The 18273-nt window shown below is 41.1% G+C and overlaps 1 protein-coding gene across 1 annotated transcript in view; it reads right to left on the bottom strand.

Moving 5' to 3' along the window:
• scgn (secretagogin, EF-hand calcium binding protein) overlaps nucleotides 1-18273 on the bottom strand; it is a 57603-nt gene that overhangs the window by 25442 nt on the left and 13888 nt on the right. Inside the window, exon 3 of the mRNA XM_020533137.2 lies at nucleotides 13759-13851. Within this exon, the coding sequence (XP_020388726.1) occupies nucleotides 13759-13851 (93 nt within the window). The remainder of the gene's footprint in view (nucleotides 1-13758; nucleotides 13852-18273) is intronic.

The raw sequence follows: 18273 nt of genomic DNA, 5'->3' as shown, positions 1-18273 counted from the left end.
CGAAAACAGCTTAATGTTTTTTGCATGTTGCACAAGCCCGATGGGCAATATTGCGTCTTTCTATGCTCTATTATTCTGATTGACACTAAACATGTGACCTCAGAATTTAATATGGATCAGAATAATCTGAATGTTTGGGTATTCTTTAGTACAGCTGGTGGCTGTTAGGCTGGTCATTATCATCGTCTTCAATTTAAAAATATTGACCACTGAGTGGAGTTATGCTGGTGGTAGCACGGACTTGTGCATTTGTGACATAATTTTACATTCATAAGGTCAATAACAAATAATTCACAACAGCAGAGTTTGCATGCCAAAATTAGTCTGCTCTGTTATGCACGTTTTGCATTTTGTCTGTGGCATTGGTGAGAATTTATTTTAGTTCAGTTATAGCATAATTGCAGCCTGACCCCAGTGAGCAGCTACTTTAAGAACACAGTGAAGTAGAATAGTACTCACTGCACTTAAACTGTTTGAAGTGAGAATGTAATTCACATACAATTTATTTACCTGCTGCTGTAACTATTCCCTTCCCTGATCTCTTAAATCTTCCTGCTGAAATCATGGCTTAGTTAATGAGTTCTTGTGCTTTTAAATCTAAATTTTTCCTGACTTTTGTTCTTCTGATAGACTTTCACTAGATTCTTTGAACTTACTTAGTTTAAGCAGAAATAATTTGAGGACTTTCCCAATCTTTAGCCCCAGACAAAATTTCTTTTCTGGCCCTTTCACTGTTCCTTGCTGCAGCACCATCACATGAGCTGATTGTTAATGGTAGCTATGCTTGTTCTGAGGGGTGAGAACTCTCTTTTTTGTACTCTTTGCCTTTCCTTTCTGGTCTTTGTATAATTTTTCACCTAATTTTGCCTTTGGTTGCTCCTCATAGACAGCACCTTCACCAAGGCTTCTGTACAGTCAGTTCTGCTTTAATGTGATAGCTGCATTCCTGCTCAACATTGTGTTACATAAAATGGCGCTATAGAAGTAACAGAACCTTTGGGAAAAGCAGGGTTGGGGCAGACCACCATAAAAAATATCACTGAGGCCTTAACACAAAGGATAGCACAATTTGAATAAATATTTAATTCCTATCTAATAATGAAATAAAAGTAAATTTAACATCTTGAGAAAAATGTCAAGATGCCTTGATGGGGGAAGGTGGTTTTGAGATTGCTCTGTTGTTATTTCAGGGGCTGAAGGTCATCGTCGTCATCATCATCTTCAGGTGCAGGGTTGTGGTTGCAGGGTTACGGCAAAAAGTAGTTAATACAGAAGTGGATGGCTGTGGTTCATTGTCTTCTGACTGTTTGTTGGGGGTTGGCTTAAAAAAGACATCCGGTTTTTGCTGCTTTGCCCTTTTTCTTCTTTCTTGAAGCTGTTCATAGGGTGCCAAATAAAACCTTATTCACAGTGGGACTCAAGCAGCTCTTCAACCTCCTCACTCTCCACTTCTTCAAATCCAACTTGCTTTGCAAGATCAACACAATGTTCTTTGATTCTTGGGAGCTCCTCTGACCGATCAAAGTTTTTCAAGATTTTAAAACCATCTGGGAGAAGCTTCTGCCAAACTGCATGCAAGCAGTCCTTACTGACATCATCTCAGGCCTCCATGATAATCTCAATTGCATTCTTGATGTTAAAGCTCTTCCAAAACGGAAGAATATTGTCCTTATCCCGCACAGTGGCTGCAATCAGCCTCTTTAAATGTGCGCCTTAAATAATAAGCTTTAAAAGCTGTTATTGCACCCTGGTCCATGGGTTGAAGAAGAAAGGGTGGAATCAATCGAATCGCGTTATAGCCAACATAAGTTTGTGTTTTAGAAATAGCATTCCCCTGTTCGTCACTTGCAGTATAGCCAATTTGCATTGCCAGAACACGTGTTACAGCAGAACCCCCTGTATTTCCCAAACGTGACTGGCTTTTCTCTCTTCTGCCCATCTCGACTTCTGTCCCAGTATTTCCTACTAGTTTCAGAATGAAGTCTTGTCTTTAGAGAGCTGAGCTTGTCTTTTTGATATTTGGCTGATGCTATCACGCTGTATATTGATAATTACATTTCAGTAGCTGACTGACTGCATTTTTAAAAAAAAAAATACAATGCACTTAGTTTTAGAGTGGTTTTCTTCCTTTTCTTCTGTATTTTTTCTTGTGATGGGTGTCAGATTCACATTTCTGCAACCATATGGTATTTTCCCTGATAACCACTCTTGGTACAGTGTAGCATTTGCTACCTCTACCAGTATGTGGTATTGGGTCAGGGTTGCTTCAGATAGTTCACTGCCACCAATCCTTTGATGTTGTTTTGTCTTGGGTCTATTCAGGGATTAATGGTAGAAAGACCATAAAATATCTACAAAAGAGGCACTGCTCTTAGATAAACAAAAGGTTTATTGCAAGATAGAAGTACACCTATTTCTGGTCAAGCATAATTATTAGGAGCTTAGGGAGTTAGAACTGACAAACCTGCTCCTTCTGAAAACTAGAGTGGAACATCTTGCCTCCACCTGTTAAGTGTGTGATGTCAGTACAATAGAGGAGCCAATGTAACATTATCATAGAATCCCTACAGTGTGGAAACAGGCCCTTCGACCCAACAAGTCCATACTGACCCTCACAGCATCCCACCTAGACCCATCCCCCTATAACCCACCTAATCTACACATCCCTCAACACTACAGGCAATTTAGTATGGCCAATCCACCTAGCCTGCACATCTTTGGACTGTGGGACGAAACTGGAGCACCCGGAGGAAACCGACACACATGGGGAGAATGTACAAACTCCACACAAACAGTCACCCGAGGGTGAAATCAAACCCGGGTCCCTGGCACTGTGAGGCAGCAGCGCTAACCACTGAGCCACCATGCTGCCTTAGTGTGAACCCCCTTCAGAATCATCACCTTATACATCAGTAATTGTAAAAGGATTGCAGAAACTGGTCTAGTTGGTTAGAAATTTTACTTTGCATTAGATTAAGCCCCTATAATCAAATCTTTCATTGCTGAGTAAATTGTCTTTACCTCTACCTCTAATCATGATATTCTCCATGTATGTTTTGGTTTCTGTTCTGTACTTGCATAAAGAAAGCAAACTCAAGCTATGTCTTTACCTTTGACAAAAACTCCCAGTGAACTTCAAAAAAATGCTCTCATCATTCAAACAAAATCGTAATAATAACCTATACAAATTAATTCTAAATTTAAACATCCACAAGTGGACAATATAAAGTGTCATGATGGGATTGAAGGTTACACATGGTGGGAGTGTGTATGTAAGCACTTCTGCCTATTTTGTCACATGACTGCATCAGCTGAGCACCCGAGAGGCGCTCCATAATTGAGACGTGAAGAACAGAGGTCTGGTTGTGGAAAGTTGGCATGTGCTATTGCGGACCGCCAGCCATGAATTTCACTTAAAAAGACACTCTCCCAAAAGTGAGAAAATTGAGTGCAATGTTTCAGGTTGTGAACTGAGTATTTTCCAACACTTAGTGTTTTTATTCAGAGGTTAAGATGGCCATATAAAAAGCAAACCAAGTGTAAATGTTTCTAGCAGGACAGAAGTGAACAGTGGAGGAGTTATGCTAAACTTATCTCAAATCATGGATAGACTACACTTGGAGCGGTGTGTACTGTTTTGGTCTCTAGAATATAAAACAATATTAAAGGCACTGAAAGGATACAAAGAGGATTTATAAGGATGAAATAAGAGTGTAAGGTGATACTTATAAGGGTAAGATGAATACCATAGTCTCTTTTCCCTTGAAAAGAGAAAATTGAAGGGTGTCCGAATAAAGGTCTTTAAAGTTGTGAAAGGTTTCAATAGTGCACTCTCCAAGATTGTGTATTTCCACTTCTGAAGAGGAATAAAACTAGAGATAATCAATATTAGGTGGTCACCGAGGAATAAAAATTCGCAAGTATTCAGAAGTATTTACCCAGAGTGTGATGAAAATGTGAAATTCACTATCAGACAAAAGTTGAAGCAAACAGCAGAAATGCAATTAAGGGGACTCTAGATAAGGATATGACGGAAAAGGGAGTCAAGGGTTGTGGTGATACAATTAAATAAGGAAATAGGGGAGGTGGCTGAAATGGAGCAGAAATATTTGCATATAGACTGGGCCTGATGGCTAGTATGCTGTATATGCTCTCTGCTGTTCTTTTCCTAGCTGGATCCTGCCAAAAGATGGGACTGTCAGTCTAGGTCAGTCTTTCTGGATTGTAAATAAGTATGTTTTTCCTGGCATGTTAATTGAAGTTTGTTTATATTGTGAGGATTTATGACAGGAGAGAAGACATTAAAAAATTAGCTTTCTTTTAGGTTTAGAATAATCAAGGATTGATTTTCGCTTACTAAAACTCAGATTGATTAGCTATAGGGCAGTTGAGGCAGAACTGAATTAAGTCAGATGTCACTACAGTCTCCAAAATAAAGGAGATTGCTGACAGTAGTTTAGGAAATACATTATGTCAGTAAAAGAGCGTAGTTTGTGAAACTTTCAGAGCAGGAGTGTATAGTTAGACATTCTTTTTTTAATTTAAAACTGAGAAGGTCTTGGATCTCAGGATGTATGTGGATTCAAGGAAAAGACTACAGCTCAAAAGGACAGGAACTGATGATTGAGGGAAAGTGATTGACATTGTTTACATGGACTGTAGTAAAGCATCTGACAAGGTCCCTCATGGCAGACTGGTAGAAAAGGTGAAGTCACATGGTATCAGGGGTGAGCTGGCAAGATGGATACAGAATTGGTTTAGTCATAGGAAACAGAGGATAGCAGTGGAAGGATGCTTTTCGGAATGGAGGGTTGTGACTAGTAGTGTTGTTTTGGGATCGATGCTGGGACCTCTACTGTTTATGGTCTACATAAATGATTTGGATGAAAATGTGGCTGGTCTAATTACTAAATTTGCAGGTGATACAGGATTGGTGGAGTTGCAGATAGTGAGGACGACTGTCAGGATACAGCAGGATATAGATCAGTTGGAGGCATGGGCAGAAAAATGATAGATGAAGTTTAATCCAGACAAATGTGAAATGATGCATTGTGGAAGGTTACGTACAGGTGGAAATTACACAGTGAATGGCCGAACTGTTAGGAGTACTGATACGCAGAGTGATCTGGATGTGCAGATCTGCAGTTCACTGAAGGTGGCAGTGCAGATAGATAAGGTAGTAAAAATGGCCTATGGCACGCTTGCCTCCGTTGGAAGAGGCATTGAGTACAAGGACTGGCATGTTATGCTGCAACTTTATAAAACTTTAGCTAGGCCACACTTGGAATATTGCATGCAGTTCTTGTCACCACACTACCAGAAGAATGTGGATATTTTGGAGAGGGTAAAGAAAAGGTATGGGGGTTTTAGCTATAAAGAAAGACTGGATAGACTAGGTTTGTTTTCACTGAAATGCAGGAAGTTGAGGAGTGACCTGAAAGAAGTTTGTAAAATTGTGAATGGCATGGATACAGTGGAAAGTAGGAGGCTTTTTCTCCAGGATGGAGGGGTCAATTACTAGGGGACACAGGTTCAAGGTGTGGGGGCGGGGGCAAGTATAAAAGAGATGCGCGAGGCAAGTTTTTCTCACAAAGGGTGGTGAGTGCCTGGAACGTGCTGCCAGAGGTGGTGGTGAGAGCAGACACAATAGCAGCTTTCAAGAAGCACCTGGGCAAATACATGATCAGGAATGAAATAGAGAGATTCAGATCCTGTAAGTGAAGACAGTTTTAGTAAGGAAAGATAAAATGTGTCTGCATAGGCTTGGAAGACCGAAGGGCCTGTTCTTGTGCTGTATTGTTCTTTGTCGAGGAAAAAGCAGTTAAATTAAACCTACAGATTTGACCAGGAAGGGAAATTTCTTTTATTTTTTTGAGTAACCGTAAATGATAGTTGAGGAAGAAACAAATTAATTTTGAGTCCAATGACTCCTCTTCTTCGTTCCAAAGATGATTCATTGAACCTGAATGTTAACTCTGTTCCTATCTCCACTGAAGTTGAGTTTCTTCGGCAGTTTCTGTTTTTGTTTCAGATATCCAGAATCTGCTGTATTTTACTTTTATTATTGTAAAGTGGTGGTGTTGGGGAATAGATGGTATCTTGTTCTGTCATGTGGCTTGAAATCTTTCATGCAGTTATGTTTAGATTGCTTGATTTGGTTTGGTTTGGTTTATTTTATTCACTTTTTTGCACTAAGTCTTGTTTTATTGTTAAAACTATATTGGCAGCTTTGTGTGCTTGTGTCGTAGTGAAAGACCTCCCTGTTCGAGGCCCCAAACTCTCCATCCAGGTGACCGTGACTTATATGCACTTCTTCCAATTTAGATTTTTTTTGTATTGAATGAGCCTAATATGGTCTGCTCCACACTGGGGAGATCAAGCTCCTATTGGGTGACCAGCTTGCAGAACTACTGTCATTTTAATTCTCCACAGAGCTCTCATGCTAACCTCAGTCTTCAGCCATCTGCAGTCATCCAATAAAGCTCAGTGCAAACCTGACGAACAGCATCTTCTCTTTAGTCAGGCATCTTACAGCCTCCTGGACAATGAGGAGTTCAACAATTTCTGGCTGCAATATCTGACACATTTTGTTTCCCCTTTTGTTCACTCTCAGATGTCAGCTGTTCATCATTCTGCCATTTATACCTCAGATATTTTGTTTCTTTACGTGTCCCACTCCCTTGGGCCTTGCATCCCAACCCAATAGAGTCATTTCATCTCTCCTACCTTCCAATCTATCAGAGTTCCCTTTTTGTTCTTTTCCTCACCCTTCCCCTTTTCACCTGCTTAGAACCGACTCGCCCAGATACTCCAGTTTCCAGATGGTTGGAGACTGGATGGTTCTACCCTGAAAGACGTACATTGGGTACCCCTTGGAGGTTCCCAATGCATTTATGTTATGGAATTACCCATGATGTTTGATAGACATTTACAGTGTTTGGAACCCTTTGAGAAAGTTTCCAACTTTGAGTTGGTCATAGGTATTGGACTTGATAATCTGTATAGTTATCCAAGAAATGTGATAGACTGAAACCAGTTCTAACTCCTGGGTACCTGGTACTGACCCCAACTCCCTACTGGACACCCTGCAATGCTCCTCAATCAGAACCTTCAATGATCCCCCCCACCCCCCATTCACCAACTTGCTACTCTAATCCCCATACACTACACACTTGTCTTCTTTCCCTAGCTTCTCAGAGAGGTTCTGGGACTTATAAACGGTGTTTACTTACTAGAATATGGCAGCTGGTGCCAAGAAAGGGAGTGTGGCTTTCATAAAGATCTTTACACTGGTTCCTGCGAGGATTGCTGCACTGCAAAAAGGATCTTGCATTGGAAGTTAGAGGCTAAGTATATAACTTTATGGCCGATCTAGATAGAGAATAGGAATTCCAACACCGTTTGGAAGGTTTGGGCCATTAAGTTTTCTCTCTGCTAATGGAAGATCCTCTATCTGAAATGTTAACTCCATTTTTCTCTCTACAACTATCATCTGACCTGCTGACTAAATTCAGCACTTTGCTTTAATCTTAGATTTCCAACTTTCGGAACACTTTGCATTCGTAGATTGTTTGTGCTGCATGCACACTTGCAGATCTAGATGCCAAAATACTGAATGACTAATATAGAAATGGACGCCAAGACTGATGTCTGGCATCAGAGTCCTTAAGGGCAGTGGGGAATGACACTGTATGGTTGACGTGTCCCTTACATATTGAGTATATTCAAGACAGAGATCAATGAATTTCTCTATTAAAGATAACAAAAAATAAATGAATGCAATAAAGTCCTGTTATTTGCTCTTCACCATACGTGAATTGGTTTACCCATGCAAAGCATTCTGTGAACCAGATCACCTGCTGTGATGTCTATGTTCGCTTGTCCGTTGTTGTCATGGGATACAATGTTACCCACTAAGAGGCTATACTCAAAGAAAATCAATTTTCTACATCTCAGCAGTGCTTTGTTTCAGCAGCTGCTTGATCAACTGAAACCGTTCATCCAAGCCGACAACAACCCAGCTTTACTGGCAAGTCATAAGCAATACATGTTACAACATCATTGTTATATAGCCCAGAAACGTTTGTGACCATCTAGGTACAGTAATATTTATAGACTGCAAATGGTAATTGGCTGTTTTTGAACCTGAAATTCAGGTAAGATTCCTCACAGAAAAGGTAGAAGAAAATGAACACTGAAATAAAATGGAAATGTTACTGCAATATGCTCCATTATTATCATATCCATAAGATATAGGAGCAGTATTAGGCCATTCAGCCCATCAAGTCTGCTCCACATTCGATTGTCGCTGATTGTTTTTTCCACCCCATAACCTTTGATCTCCTTACGAATCAAGAAATTATCTCTGTTTTAAATACATTCAATGACTTGGCCTCCACCGCCTTCTGCAACAATCAGTTCCACAGATTTACCACCCTCTGCTGAAGAAATTCCCCCTCATCTCAGGTCTAAAGGGTTATCCCTTCACTCTGATGCTGTGCCCTCAGGTCCTAGTTTCTCTAGTGAAAACATCTTGTCCATATCTACTCAGTCCAGGCCTCTCAGTATTCTGTAAGTTTCAGTGAAATCCCCACACTTCCTCATTCTTCTAAACTCCATTGAGTACAGATCCAAAGTTCTCAACTGTTCCTCAAATGACAACCCCTTCATTCCAGTAATCAATCTTGAAAACCTCCCCTGGACCCCTTCCAATGCAAGCACATGCTTCCTTAAATGCGGGGCTCAAAACTACTCATAATATTCCAAATGCAGTCTGACCAGAGTTGTACAGCCTCAGCAGTACATATCTCTGCTCTTGTATTCTAGCCCTCTTGAACTGAATATTAACATTTCATTTGCCTTCCTAACTGCCAACTGAACATGCATGTTAACCTGAAGAGAATACTGAACTAGGACTCCCCCGTCCTTTTGTGGTTCAGATTTTCAAAGCTTTTTCCCTTTTTGAAAATAGTCTATGCCTTTATTCCACCCACCAAAGTGCATAGCCTCACATTTTCCGACATTGTATCCCATCTGCCACTTCTTTGCCCACTCTCCTGGCCTGTCCGTCCAAGTCCTTCTGTATCCTCCCTGCTTCCTCATCACTACCCGTCCCTCCACCTGTCTTTATGTCATTTGTAAACTTAGCAACAAACCCTCAGTTCCTTCATCCAGATCGTTAATGTATAGCATGAATAGTTGCAGTCCCAACATCGACTTCTTCAGAACTGCACTAGTCACCAGCTGCCATCCTAAAATGATCCCTTTGCTCCACTCTGTTTTCTGCCAGTCAACTAATCCTCTCTCCATGCAAGTACTTTGCCCCAATACCTTGGGCCCTTATCTTATTTACCCGCCCTCTGTGCAGTACCTTGTCAAAGCCTTTCTAGAAATCCAAATTGATCACATGCACTGACTCTCCTTTGTCTAACTTGCTTGTTACCACCTCAAAAAATTCTAACAGATTTATCAGGCTTGATCTCCCCTTGACGGAGCCATGTTGACTCAGCCCTGTTTTATCGTGCATTTCCTAGTATTCCGTAATCTTATCCTTTAATAATGTACTCTAAAATCTTACCAACAACCTAGGTCAGGCTAACCGACCTATTACTTCCTGTCTTCCACTCCCTCTTTTCTTAAACAGGAGTTTTACATTAGGAAGTTTCTAATCCTCTGGGACCCTCTCTGACTCTAATGATTCCTGAAAAATCACCATCAATACCTCCACAATCTCTTCAGCTATCTCCTTCAGAACTCCAAGGTGTAGTCCATCTGGTTCAGGTGATTTATCCATCTTCAGACATCTCAGCTTCCCCAGTACCTTCTCCTTGGTGATGGTCACTACACTCACCTCTGCTCTATGAATCTCTGAAGTTCTGGTATGCTACTGGTGTCTTCCACTGTGAATATGCTAAGTAACTGCTCCATTCCTCCACCATTTGTTTGTTCTCTTCCCCACCTCCCCATCCCCCCATTACTACTTCTCCATCCTCATTTTTCAGTGGTCCAATGATCACTCTTGCCTCTCCCCTACCTTTTTATATATCTGAAAATACCCTTGCAAACTTCTTTTATATTACTAGCTAGCTTACACTCATATTTCATCATCTTCCCCATTACTGCTTTTTTTTTTTATTTATCCTCTGCTAGTTTTTAAAAGGTTTCCCAATCCTCTGGCTTCCCATAAATCTTCACACTGTAAGCTATTTCTTTTCCTTTCATGCTATTGCCAACTTCCCTAATCAGCCATGGTTGCCTCGTCTCTTAATATATTTTCTTCTTCCCTGGGATGAACTTCTGCTGTGCCTCCTGAATTAACCCCAGAAACTCCTACCACTACTGCTCTGCTGCCCTTCCAATCAACTCTGGCCAATACCATTACATCTGATTCCAGCTTCTCCCTCTCAAACTGCAAGGTGAAAACTACCATATTATGGTCACTGTCCCTGAAGGGTTCCTTCACCTTAAGCTCCATAATCAAGTCTGCCTCATTATACATCACCAAATCTAGAACTGTCTGTTCCCTAGTGGGCTCTACCATGAGCTGCACCAAAAAGCAATCTCATAGACATTCTATGAATTCCTTTTCTTGAGATCTGCTACCAACCTGATTTTCCCAGTCCACCTGCATATTGAAGTCCCCAACGATTATTATAATAGTGTATTCCTTATGGTTTTTTTTTCTATCACCCGATCTATTTTCTTCCGCACATCTGGACTATTGCTAGGAGGCCTGTACACAACTCCCATCAGGTCTTTACAGCTTCATGATACCTCAATTCTACCCACACAGATTCTATGCCTTCCTACTCTACATCACTTCTTACTAACAAAGCTGGCCCCTTCTGTCCATCTGCCTGCCTTTTCAATAGGATGTGTATCCTTGGATATTTAATTCTAAGCCTTGATCCTCTTGCAGCCATGTCCCTGTGATAGCCACAAAAATGTACCTGTCAATTTCAATCTGTGGTAAAAGCTCATTTACCTTTCTGTAACATGATAGCCCTGCCAGCCCTTAAAGTAAAAAGGCACCAATTTAATGACATACGGAGATGGGTCAACATTTGCTCTAAGCTTTGCACTTGTGCAGCCACTCCAAGGTCGCATGAACAGCAGTGTCAGTACGCCAATAACAACACTGACTTCCAGTTCTAGAAGATACTACAGCACACAGACCTCAGAGGTTCATGCAGCCGGAAAGAAAATTTGAGGGAACATTGGTGGTGGTGCTGGGTTGTTACTACTGGGCTAGTAATCCAGAGATCCAGGCTCGTACTCTGGGGATATGGGTTCAAATCCTGTCGAGATTTTAAGTAAATTAATAAATCTGAAAATAATATCTAGTTTTATGGTGACCATAAAACCTTTGCCAATGGACATCAACAAGAATCTGTTTCACTAATCAAAACTGAAAGAACTACGGATGCTAGAAATCAAACAAAAACAGAAATTGCTGGAAAAGCTGAGCAAGTCTGACAGCAACTGTGGAGAGAAACCAGAAGTTAACGTTTCGGATCCAGTGGCCCTTCCTCAGAACTGATGGTAGCTAGGAAAATTACGGTTTTTATGGGGGGGGAGGGGGTAAGGAGTAAGGGGATAAGGAGTAAACAATAGGTGGGGATAGAGCCCAAAGAGAGAGAACAGTTGGACAGACAAAGGACTGGATAATGATCAGGCTGGGAGGGTGATAGCTATTCATGGAGACTGTTAGTCACTAACAATGAGTTGCATGTAAATAGCAGATGATGTGATAACAAGGCCTGGTATGTGGGGGATAGGGGTAAGGATATGGGACAGCTGAAACCCTAAAGTTGTCGAAGCCTTTCTGCTCCTATGATGCTGCTTGGCCTGCTGTGTTCATCCAGCTCTGCACCTTGTTGTCTTGAACTCTATATAGAGTCCAGATGGCTGTAGAGTTCTTAAACGGAAAATGAGATGCTGTTCTTCCAGCTTGCACTGAGTTTCACTGGAACAATGCAGCAAGCCTGAGACCTTTGTAGTGTGTTGAAGTGGCAGGGAACTGGAAGCTCGGTCTTTTTTGTGGACAGAACATAGATGTTCTGTGAAGCGGTCACCCAGTATATGCTTCATTTCCCCAATGTAGAGGAGACCACGTTGTGAGCAGTGAATGCAGTGGACTAGATTGAGTGAAGTTCACTGATGTTTGCCATATTCACCTTAGCTGGCTTACACATGACTCTTAAGTTTTCTCTGAAATGGCCTAGCAAAGCACTCAGTTGTATCTAACTTGCACAAAATCTGATAAAAGAAATGAAACCAGATGGATCATCTGGCATCGAGTATGACTATGGCACACGCAGCCCTGTTGACCCGATAAAATCCTCCTTAGTAACAGCCGGTGGTGTGTGCCAAAATGGAAAGATCTGTTCCACACTGTTAAAGCAACAGTCTGACATAGTCATTTTCACAAGATCAATGTCCCAGAGACTATCGCCACCATTCCTGAGTATGTCCTATACCACCGACAAAAACAGATCCACTAGAGGAATACAGTTGGGAAGGAGTTGCCCCTGCAGTCCTCAACATTGACTCTGGACCCATTGAGGTCACATTACATCAAACATGGGCATGTAAACCTCCTACTGATTACCACCTAGTGACCCCCTTTGGCTGATTAAATCGTTCATCTCCATGTTGAACACCATTGTGGTGGTGAGGGCACAAAACATACTCTAGGTTGGGGGATTTCAGAATCCATTGCATTATGTGGCTTGGTAGCATTAATACTGACAAAACCGAGCAAGGCCTCAAGGACGTAGGTCGTGGTTTGGGCCTATAGCTTTTAGTGAGGAAGTCCAAGAGGGAAAAACATACTTGAGCTTCACCAATCTACCTGCAGTAGATGCATCTGTCCATGAGAGTGTTGGTAAGAACAACCACTGTGTAGCTGAAGTCCTGCCTTCACAATGAGGATTACTTCTATTGAGTTGAGTGGCACGGTCACCGAGTTAAATGGGATAGATTTTGAAAAGATCTAGCAACTCAAGAGTGGGCATCCATGAGGTACTTAGGCCATCTGCATCAGCAGAACTGTATTCTACCACACTCTGAACTGATGTGATGAACACATTCAATATTAACATGGAAAACAACTCAAGAGGAATGACTGCATTATTGATGTTAATTTAACTCTTTCAAGTAAGGATCAAGTAATTCCTCAATAAATTTGTTATCCTGTCATGAACTCTCACCATTCAAGTCCTATAAAACATGCTCAAGTAGTACAGCAAAGACAAACAACATGGAAATTTCTTAAGTTTCTTTAGAATGATTTAATATTGTACAATGGCTGATGATAGTGAAACTTGTTTTTCGCAACAGAAGAAAATATATAAGCCATTCAGCCTCTCACACCTGTTCCATTAATCAATTACCTACTTTGGATCAAAATCCAAAGAGAAATCTCAGTCCAAGTTTTGAAATATTGAATTGACCAAGCCTCAACAGGCTTGTGAGTGCGATCACACCAGATTCCCATGACTTTTTGGGTGAAAAAATGCTTCCTGGCATCAGCCCTCAATGGCTTCACTCCAGTTTTAAGGTTCTGCCTTTTTGTGCTGACTTCACCACAGGAGGAAATAATTTCTTACTATTTACTCTACCAGCTGCTTTAATCATCCTAAACCAAATCATACTAGCATGCTCTGTACTCAAGGAAATACAAACAAAATCCTCATAACTTAGCTGCAAGACATGCATTGTACAGACACAAACTTAAAGTTAGTAACATGCAATTACCTCCTGGATTTGCAGCCTTCCATCAGCAGTGACATCATAAGCTGACATAAATCGCTCTTTCATTTTTTGGACCTTTCCAGCACTGAGGTCGTCCTGTGAAAGCCAAGATTTGATTGACACATATTAAAATACAATTGATATCCAGCTCAATCATACATGATTTGCCAACTGGCTGATAATTCGATGAAGGTTCTGTAGATATCACATAACTTTTCTCAACCCTATCACCATGCATTTCAGTGTCAGCATGCCTAATTCTTCAGATTACCATTTTTGGCAACACATTAATATCAGCCCCCTTCACACTGATAGAATTGTTTAATTTGCAATATGTCACAATTAAAGTGACATTCATGACTGAAATTACGTTGAATTTTGCCGCAAACTGGATAGCAGTTTCATTGCATTGCTGTCATATAGTGAATTCTCCTTGAGCATTAGCTTGTGCAGGTATCTGATAAGTGTGATATTTAAAGCATCTCAGGTCAATGTATTGTCCTTCCCCAACCCTGCACTGGAATGATTGAGAGACTGTAATCAGTCTCCTGCTGAGTCTGGGTATGACTACTGATTTTTCAGCTGCTGTCTGTCCTGCCCATAGAGTCACATACACACACCGGTGTACAATGAACTTATTATGTTAACGTCTCACACCATGCTTGTTTGTCATCTCAGAATATCCTATTGTAACAATATAGTGACTGATGTACATTGACTGCTCCACATGAAAATAAAACCATGAACAATCAAGTACCACTCATCAAAATTCAGCTCGGGATCTGGGATGTCAATATGTTCACAGATAATCCAAACTGTAACAGACCTGAGCACTACACCATAGTCATTACTTGGAAATCCCTCAACATCGATGTTGCCGTCTTGAATGAGACAAAATGTTCAGAAGACCAATGTGTATTAATAAGGCAGAGGATGTCCATTTTCCAGTGGAGTTTTCCAAAGCGAATCATGCCTCCTTGGGGTGAGCTTCAACATCAAAAATGACCTTGTCTGGGACCTCAGTAAGATAAACAATGCCTTGTGACTGCCCAGTTCACCCTAATGAAGAATTAGCATGTCATGGTCAGTCAATGTCAGAGATGTACAGCATGGAAACAGACCCTTTGGTCCAATTCGTCCATGCCGACCCATATCCTAAATTCCATTACTGCACGTGTTGCTACACTTGAAGCTACAGATGAGACCCAGGAGGGGTTCTACACTGAATTTGAGCAATCTCTAGTCCTGGTCCCGGCAGGCGTCAAACTGATCCTCCTTGGGGATTTCAAAGCATGTTCGAGAAGAACTCTGGCAAGGAAGGATTGGGAATCCCATCTCTAACGGAGTCCTCCTCCTGACAAAATATTGAGAACTCACTCTTGTCATAACCAACAACTGTTCCGCAAATGAGACAAGCACAAAATCCCGTGGCACCACCCACTGTCAAACACTAGCACTTGCTCAACTACATCAAGGAATCCAACAAAGGACTGCAGAGAGGTACATTTCAATTGCGCTACAACTGGTGCTGAACCAATTATCACCTTGTCTAATCTACCATTCAATCAGCCTGGCAAAACAAAGGAAGCAGCAAAATTAATGCCACACAAAAAAATTAACATCAAAGCCCTCAAAGGGGCCCATCATTGTCAATACCACATTGCTGGTCATCAGGAGCTAGAGTATGCATAGTACCTGGTTGACCCAAATGTCCACCATAACAAGCACTGGCGTAAGAATCAGTGCTCTCTGTTAAAAAGGGCCAAGCGATATAGGACATAATCAAATGCAAGTGCAAAGTTTTCACAGACTGGAAATTTTACAATAGTCAAGATAGAAGGAACAGTCCTATAAGCCGCTGAAGGCAGTAATACAGCATAAACCTCATGGCATACAGAACAAATGATAAGTAGAAAGACCACGGGAAATCCAACAATTCGCAAATACCAAAGAAATACATGTGCGGTTGCTTCTGTCAAGATGATCTGTGGGCCAAGCATTCAAGTGCCAACCCCACTGACAGCCTAACCATGGAAGGAAACTCAACATCAAGGCAGTCAGTGCTTGCTGGAAAGGACATTTTGAAGAATTGCAAATGACACCAAAATGAATTAGGATGAACAGTGAGATCCTGCACTAATTCACATTTCTGGGGAGTCTCCCCTTGATGAAGGTAGACAGACAATAAAACTCACCATTGCCTCAAGTGTCCTGCTCACAGTTTGGCTGGGTGAGGAAGAGTATTTTGGGTCAAGAATGTCAAACCTAATACTAAGGTCACAAGAGATCCCTATGTTCTGATATGCTTCAAGGACTTGGAAAACTTGCAACACTACAGAAGTACCATCAGCAGTTCCTTCACAGAATGCTGCAAACCCATTTGGAAGAAAATCAGTCCAACAGCTGCTTCCTTGCAGACTCTAACATGCCAAGTATTGAGGTTAGAATCACACGAAATCAGTTTCGCTGGTCGAGACATAATCGTTCATGCACTTGACACCAGACTCCTGAAGGAACTGATCTACTTCGGACTTGGCCATGGCAGGAGACTCCCAGAACAACAGTGTGGATGCGTTAAGGGTTGTCTTCAAAACATCTCTGAAGAGACGAAGAATCCCCATCAACCCATGAGAGTTCCTGACTTGAGGCCACCAAAATGGAGAAGGTTCATTTGAAAGGCACCAAACACGCCTTCATTGGGAATAGAGTTGAAGTGTTAGAGAGAGTGCACAATTGTTCAACACCTTATCTGCCAATCCTTCAGATACCAATAGCCCTGCAGAGTCTCTACAGGTCCGCATCAGATTTGGCACTTATCTCAGAACCCACTGAATTGGAGTGGAAACAAGTCAACTTCAATCCAGAGGAGGAGGAAAAGGGTTACTGCAATACATGAAACTATGACTATGATTGGAGTTGTTTGCATTTTACCCTTGCTCCCTGGAAGCAGGCCAGCATGTGTAGGAGAGTATAAAAGAGGGTCATGGCAACAGCATCTTGGCCATCAGTTGCCTGCCTCCATCTAGGTCAAGTAACAAAGCTACCAGGTAAAAGCTTCATCAGGGTTTATCCTCTGTGGGAATATTACACTATTTCATCTCCACTGTCCTCTGCCCTTTTGCAGGCCTAAGCCCTAGTTCCTGCTTTGAGTCTCTGCATTTGCTTCAAACCCATTGCACATCACTAATTGATTAAAGGTTAGCAACCTGAAATGTTAATGCCACCTTTTTTGCTCCCTGCATATGCATGGTGAGGCAGCGGTGTAATGGTAATGTCACTAGGCTAGCAATCTAGAACCTTAGCCTCTGGAGACATTGGGTCAAATTCCACCAGGCAGATGGTGAAATCAGAATTCATTTTTAAAAATCTAGAATAAAAAGCTATCATAAAAACCCGTCTGCTTAAGTCTGTAAGCAAGGAAATCTGCTGTCTTACCTAGTCTGGCCTAAACATGACTTGTAGTTCACTCTTAACTGCTTCTTGAGCAATAAATACATATGCGTACATTTATATGTGTATGTTAGTTAAGACATAAATCCTTAAGTTTATGAGTTAATGCCTTTACCTCTGATCTAAATTCATTATACCTTGAGTATTATGCAATGAGTATTATTGTTGATGAAAAGGACAGTTAAGTTAGAGGAATTTTACAACTTTGTACTCCTGGAAGGGCATTAATCTACATAACCAACTTTCTAACACAAACTCTCCTCTGGTGAAACTTAGTACCAGAGGGTAAATCAATAAAGTTTAATATTTAGGATCTGCATCTTCCCAAGGATGTGCCATGAGACTGTACAGCAGCTACATATTTTATTCAGTAGATTTTGAGGAAGTGCATTATTTTCAGTAGCATTAGAATAACAAATTTGGTCCTAATTCTGATAGAGTAAAAATGAAATCTGCTTCATAACTGAAATTACAGCAGATTCATGAATCCTCAGTACCAAGTCACGCGGGAATTATGCAAAACTCTCTCTATAAACAATGTGACCGAGTAGGTCACCATAACCTTTATATGTATTTTAGTGTAATCTAGCCACCAGCTACAGCCTGAACTACATTAACAAGCACAATATCCTTCCCTAAAGAACATTCATGAATCAATAGGCTTTTTATAACTGTCTGATGGATTTATCGTGATTTTCAATTTAGACCTTTCCTGCATCAAATATTATTTATTCATTTATCCTTTGTATTGAAGACGACAGCCAGGCCATCATCTGATATTTTGACGTGAGTTCTTTGGTGACTGATGAGACTGTTTTATTTGAAGTTAGCATTCACAAACAATAAATTAAAGAAGAGTGTCATAGGTTGGGGATTGTTTTTTTCTCATTTGGTCAATGGGAGATCTCATAGCAAGCCCACTTTCTACACCAAACATATACACTTGCACTTTCCAGCAGGTGACAGCAGTTAAAGAGTAATTGAAGACTTGTACCTTCTCCCTAGCTGAGGAATATTGAGGCCAACTGCAATGTTTATATTGTAACCTTGATCCTGATCAGATAAATT

The sequence above is a fragment of the Rhincodon typus genome, chromosome 2, assembly GCF_021869965.1.
Source record: "Rhincodon typus isolate 14 chromosome 2, sRhiTyp1.1, whole genome shotgun sequence".
NCBI lineage: Eukaryota > Metazoa > Chordata > Chondrichthyes > Orectolobiformes > Rhincodontidae > Rhincodon > Rhincodon typus.
This window is presented reverse-complemented; position numbering and strand designations above follow the sequence as displayed.